The following is a 5,702-nucleotide window of genomic DNA, read 5'->3' as shown; positions in this document are numbered from 1 at the left end:
AAGTCTGGTTTGACAACACTCAAGTGACCCCAGAGGGTGTCATAATAGACTGGAAGGCACCTGCCACCCATCACACACACCTCCCACCCACTGGCATCCTTCTGCCCCAGGCACACACAAAGCCTCCGTCCAGAGATGAACCGTCTCAGCTCTGAATTTGTATAACCTGTATGTAGACTCACTGATCACATCTCTGCCCAGCCTGTCTTGTGCATACTTCTTTCTCACTGTCAGGCGAGGAGCCCGTCCTGGCACTCCCATTGGCCTGTAGATTCACCTCTCCTGGGCAGGGCCCCAGGACCCAGGATAATACCTGTGCCTCCTGCCCGGAACCCTCCAAGCAGACACAATGGTAAGAATGGTGCCTGTCCTGCTGTCTCTGCTGCTGCTTCTGGGTCCTGTTGTCCCCCAGGAGACCCAGGATGGTGAGTGTGGAAAGTAAGGGATGGGTGCTGGAGAGGACTGGAAGGAGGTGAGGAACAGGACATGTGGCTGGGAGAAGGGCTGGATGCGTTGGGATTCCCTGGCATATGGCAGGAATGGGTGCCCAAGGCTGTCAACTCACTCAGCTCACACACACCCAGGAGCATTCAGGGAGCTTCTGCGCTCACCCGAAATAAGACCTTCAGGAATCTGAATCTAAAACCCCTAGTTTACAGTGAAAAAAAGACTCCAAAGACCAAGCGACTTGTTTGGAGTCAGACAGCCAGGACAGAGCAGGAACCACAGGCCTGGAGCTGCTTCTGCTCCTGTTCCTTCCCTCCTTCCGGTGGCTGGGTACACCTGCCTGACGCTGAGGGAAAGAGAGAGCAGCCCCAAGGGGAAAGTGGGAAGACAGGTGGGCTGGAGGGATGGTGCTAGAAGGAAACCTGTGCCCTCACCCCACACTCAGACACTACTGCAGTGGGTCTGGAAGGCGAATGGTCCGAAGAGAAGACAGTGGGAACTTGGTGGGAGATCAAGAGTCACTTCTAAGACAGAGGAAGGAGGCTGTTTATGGCATGAGAATGTGCAGGATAAAGATATGGAAGCGAATGGCTTCTCAGTTGTGTGAGTTTAAAATTCATGACATTTATACATTCTCAGAATAGATGTTTCATGTTAGTTTTATAATAATCACATTTACGGCCGGGCACAGTGGCTCACGTCTGTAATCCCAGCACTTTGGGAGGCCGAGGCGGGTGGGTCACGAGATCAGGAGATCGAGACCATCCCGGCTAATATGGTGAAACCCCATCTCTACTAAAAATACAAAAAATTAGCCAGATGCGGTGGCGGGTGCCTGTAATCTCATAGTCCCAGCTACTTGGGAGGCTGAGGCAGGAGAAGGGCATGAACCCGGGAGGCAGAGCTTGCAGTGAGCTGAGATCGTGCCACTGCACTCCAGCCTGGGTGACAGAGTGAGACTCCATCTCAAAAAAAAAAAAAAAAAAAAAAAAATCACATTTAGAATGTTAATCCCATTCTGCATCCAAATCTTAATTATTCAGGGTTCTCCAGGGAAACAAAACTAATATACATTGTATACACATACCCATATGTATATATGAATATACACTGTATATATACACTAAATATATGTGTGTGTGTATATATATATATATACGAGTGTGTGTGTGTATATATACAAAAGAGAGAAAGGGAGGAGTTTTATTTAATATTTCTTGTGGCTCACACAATTCTGAGGGCTAAAAGTCCTAAATCAGCAAAGCAAGCCAGCAGGCTGGAGACCCAGGAAAGAGTTGGTATTGCTGTCCTAAGTCCAAGGGTAGTCTCTGGAGGCAGAATTCTTTCTTCTCTGGGGTACCTCAGCCTTTTCTCTTGGTGCCTTCCACTGATTGGATGAGACCCACCCACATTGTAGAGGGTAATCTATTTTACGAAAGGTCTGATTTAAAGGCTAATCACATTCAGAAACTCATGAGCAAGAATGATTTCAGTACTTAAATTAGAAATCTGCCATATGACCTCCAACATTACTAACAATCACGTAAATTATATTCTAAATTGACTATGGAACTAATTGTGGAAATGTCCCACTCTCTCAGCTTCCATCTTGTACCAAACTGCAAGGTACAGTGCCAGGAATTCTGAGAGGTATCCTAACCTTACCCTATGCTGATCCATTCTGGGTCACTTCTTGAGTTTTCTAGTAAATTCACCTTCCTACACTTTCTAACTATATGTATTTGTCCAGTTGGACTAGAAATGTTTATTTCTCATGTCAAGTTCAATGCAGATTGGGCAAGGTTCCTCTCCTCCACAGGGTGACTCAGGGATCCAGGCTGTTTGCACCTTGGGATTCTTCTGTTTCATCCTGTGGCCTCCATAGTCATCAACTAAAGGGATAAGAGACAGTAGGGGCAAGCCAGGTGGTAGGGTCTTGGACCAGAAGAAAGACATCAGTCACTTCCACTCACATTCTTGTTTGACAAAACTCAGTCACATGGTTCCAATCTATCTATAAGGAGGCTGAGAAATGTTATCTTCTTCTGTGCCAAGCAGGTTAAACTCTGCAGTGAAGGCACAGAATGGTCTCTGAAATATCATCCCCAGCATGAGAGCAGAGCCTGTTTCCTTGAGTGAGGCTCTGATGGTGTGAAGCTGAGAGCAGAGGAGAGAGCTGGGGAGGAAGAGGCCAGTGGCCAGGCCTCCCCTCCTGGCCCTCTGCAGCCCCACAATGGGACACCCTTGCATGGACCCCAGCCCTCAGAGTCTTTTCTTTTGCAGGTCATTACTCTCTGACCTATCTCTACACTGGGCTGTCCAGGCCTAGCAAAGGCACCCACAGGCTGCAGGGCACTGTCTTCCTCAATGACCGTGCATTCTTCCACTACAACAGTGAAGACGGGAAGGCTAAGCCCTGGGATCATGGAGACACGTGGAAGGAGTAGAGGATTGGGAGAAGCAGAACCAACTCCAAAAGGGCAGGGAGGACATCTTTATGGAGACCCTGAATAACATCATGGAGTATTACAACAACAGTAGTTGTCGGTGAACAACAGACCGTGGGGGTGGAAGGTCTAACCCAAGAGGCAGCCCCCCAAGTGTGAGTCGCAAGGGGTCAGCAGGATGGAAATAGTCCCAATCCCAGCAGAGGAACAGGAGGCACAGCAGAAATGCAGACATGTCCACATCCCGCCTACCCCACGGAACAGGTGCTCCCCACTTCCCCATCAATTGCCCCATCCTCATCCCAGGCTTCAGCTCACACAGGAAGTGATGGCAGAGTCACTTCCTATCCAGGCAGCTCTGACCTCTCACCTCCACACCCCACCCGTCAGAGGCTGATCTCCCGGTGAGAAGGCAACAGACTCACCCCTGTTCAGAGAGGTTGTCTGGAGAGTGAGCCACTCTCAAAGTCACTCAGACCTGGGCTCACCTGGTGGCTCCGCCAGTCCCAGCTGTTGACAGTGAAACGTTCCCAAAATATCTGGTCGAAATCTGCAAACACTGGAGCACTGAGACCTACCTGCAAACAGTTTTGTAATATTTAACTATGTCTATTCTATGAAGGATGTCACAGTCTGTCCTAATCTCCCTTGCAGCTCCATCGCCTAGGACAGGGTCCGGCCAGTATTGGCTCAATTGAAATTTGTGGAATGAGCAGACAAAAGCACGCGGCACACACTGTAGCCCATGCTGGGGGCTAGGAAGTGCTGGATTCAAAACCACAGGCTGTTAGAGTTCCCTGCAGCCTTAAAGTTCCTCCTGTCCATGAGATGCAGACCGAGGAAGGGCCACCTGCACTGTGGTCAGAGGAGCTGGTGGCAGAGCCCACACAGAGATGGTCGCTGTGCCCCCAGCCCAGCGCTCTTTCTGCTAAACCACACTGCTGGCCCCAAGGCAGCCAGCCCCAGGCCTGGTGAACTGCTGGTGTTAAATTATCATAGAGTGGGTGGCAAAAGATGGGCTTCTAAGTACAAAAATGCCCAAGATGCTACATGGGATCTGCAGGTTTCCAAAAGGAGGCAAGAAAGAGATAGGCAGACGTTTGAAGGATGTGGGGTGGGAGGTCTTGGTAAGGAAAATGGCCCGGGCTGTGTGTCAGCAATAGGAGAGGAGGGGGCACAGGTGATCAGGAAAGACACTGGGAGAAGCTTTGATGGACAAGAATAGAAATGTCAAAGTGGATAATTACAAGGAAGGAGGATGAAGAGATGAACACAGGGTATCAGGAAATAAGAGTAACTGACATTTGCTGAGCACTTACTTTGTGCCAGGCCCATCTATGAGCATATTTAATGCTCCAGAATAGCCCCCAAAACCGTGCTCTTGGCATTGCTGTTTCGGAGGTGAGGAAATAGAGGCCCAGGGAGGTGACTGGCTCCAGCTCATGCAACATGCCAGGTGGGGGCGGGGAGAGACCTGGGACATGAGCCCAGACAGCTTGAGAGCTGTCAGCGTCTGTGCCAACAGCACCAACCAGTGCTGGGCAAACACCTGCTTTTATAATCAGAATGAAGAGGCTGTGTCCCCCACCCTAGGAGGTCCATTTCTGAGAGTTGTGGCTAATGGGCAAGAAGGTTGGGACTTTAGAGATTTGGGATAAAGATATCAAACACCAGAAAGCAAGATATAAGTGATCGGGTCGGGCGCAGTGGCTCACACCTGTAATCCCAGCACTTTGGGAGGCCAAGGCAGTTGGATCACCTGAGGCCAGGAGTTCGAGACCAGCCTGGCCAACATGTTGAAACCCTATCTTTACTGAAAATACAAAAATGAGCCGGGCATGGTGGCACACACCTGTAATCCCAGCTACTTGGGAGGTTGAGGCAGGAGAATCACTTGAACCCGGAAAGCGGAGGTTGCTCCAACCTGGGCAATAGAGCAAGACTGTCTCTCACACACACATACACAGAAAAATAGACCTCTAGATCGCCCAGAACCAGAGGTCAGGCCCACCCGTGTAACCAGGTCAGAGGGCTTTGACTTTGAGGGCAAGAGGAGCTCGTGAGAAAAAGGCCTAAGGGCAGGGACTGCCAAGGTCATGGCCGAGAGAGGCCACATATGTGTGAGCTGAAGGGACACAAGGATGTGTGTGGAGAGGTGCACAGGGAGGGCGTCCTTCGGGAAGCCTGGCATGGTGTTGTCACCCCCGGGTTTGGAAGAGTGCAGGAGGCTGGCCAGGCAGCGGCTCCTCACCAGGACCTGCCTCCACCTTAGTCCCCTTCGGGCCACTTGTCTGTCACTTCTGCTCTTTTTTCATTTTCTTTTCTTCTTCTTCTTCTTCTTTTTTTTTTTTTTTTTGAGACGCAGATCTGACTATGTTGTCCATGCTGGTCTCAAACTCCTGGCCTCACAACATCTTCCCCACTCGGCCTTCCAAAGTGCTGAGACTACAAGAATGAGCCACCATGCCTGGTCTCTTTTCTTTCTTTCCTTTTTTGGGGGGGTGCAGTTTCGCTCTTGTTGCCCAGGCTGAAGTGCAATGGGGCAATCTCAGCTCACCACAACCTCCGCCTTCCGGATTCAAGTGATTCTCCTGCCTCAGCCTCCCGATAGCTGGGATTACAGGCATGTGCCACCATGCCCAGGTAATTTTGTATTTTTAGTAGAGACGGGTTTTCTCCATGTTGGTCAGGCTGTTCCCGAACTCCCGACCTCAGGTAATCCGCCTGCCTCGGCCTCCCAAAGTGCTGGGATTACAGGCGTGAGCCACTGCGCCCGGCCTTAATCAGATTTTTCTTTTTCTTTTTTTT

General features: G+C 50.2%; 1 protein-coding gene across 1 annotated transcript; it reads left to right on the top strand.

Annotated features, from left to right (window-relative positions):
- Positions 1-344: 344 nt before the first annotated feature.
- On the top strand, positions 345-3,825 carry LOC105524678 (putative zinc-alpha-2-glycoprotein-like 2). Its single transcript, XM_011960037.1, is given in 3 exon segments — positions 345-425; positions 2,731-2,862; positions 2,865-3,825. Coding segments are annotated over 3 exon segments (342 nt in total). The 5' UTR covers positions 345-349; the 3' UTR covers positions 2,999-3,825.
- Positions 3,826-5,702: the final 1,877 nt, after the last annotated feature.

This window comes from Colobus angolensis, unplaced genomic scaffold (genome assembly GCF_000951035.1).
Source record: "Colobus angolensis palliatus isolate OR3802 unplaced genomic scaffold, Cang.pa_1.0 Scaffold500, whole genome shotgun sequence".
Lineage (NCBI taxonomy): Eukaryota > Metazoa > Chordata > Mammalia > Primates > Cercopithecidae > Colobus > Colobus angolensis.
The sequence above is the reverse complement of the archived record's forward strand: the minus strand, read 5'-3'. Positions and strand labels throughout refer to the sequence as shown.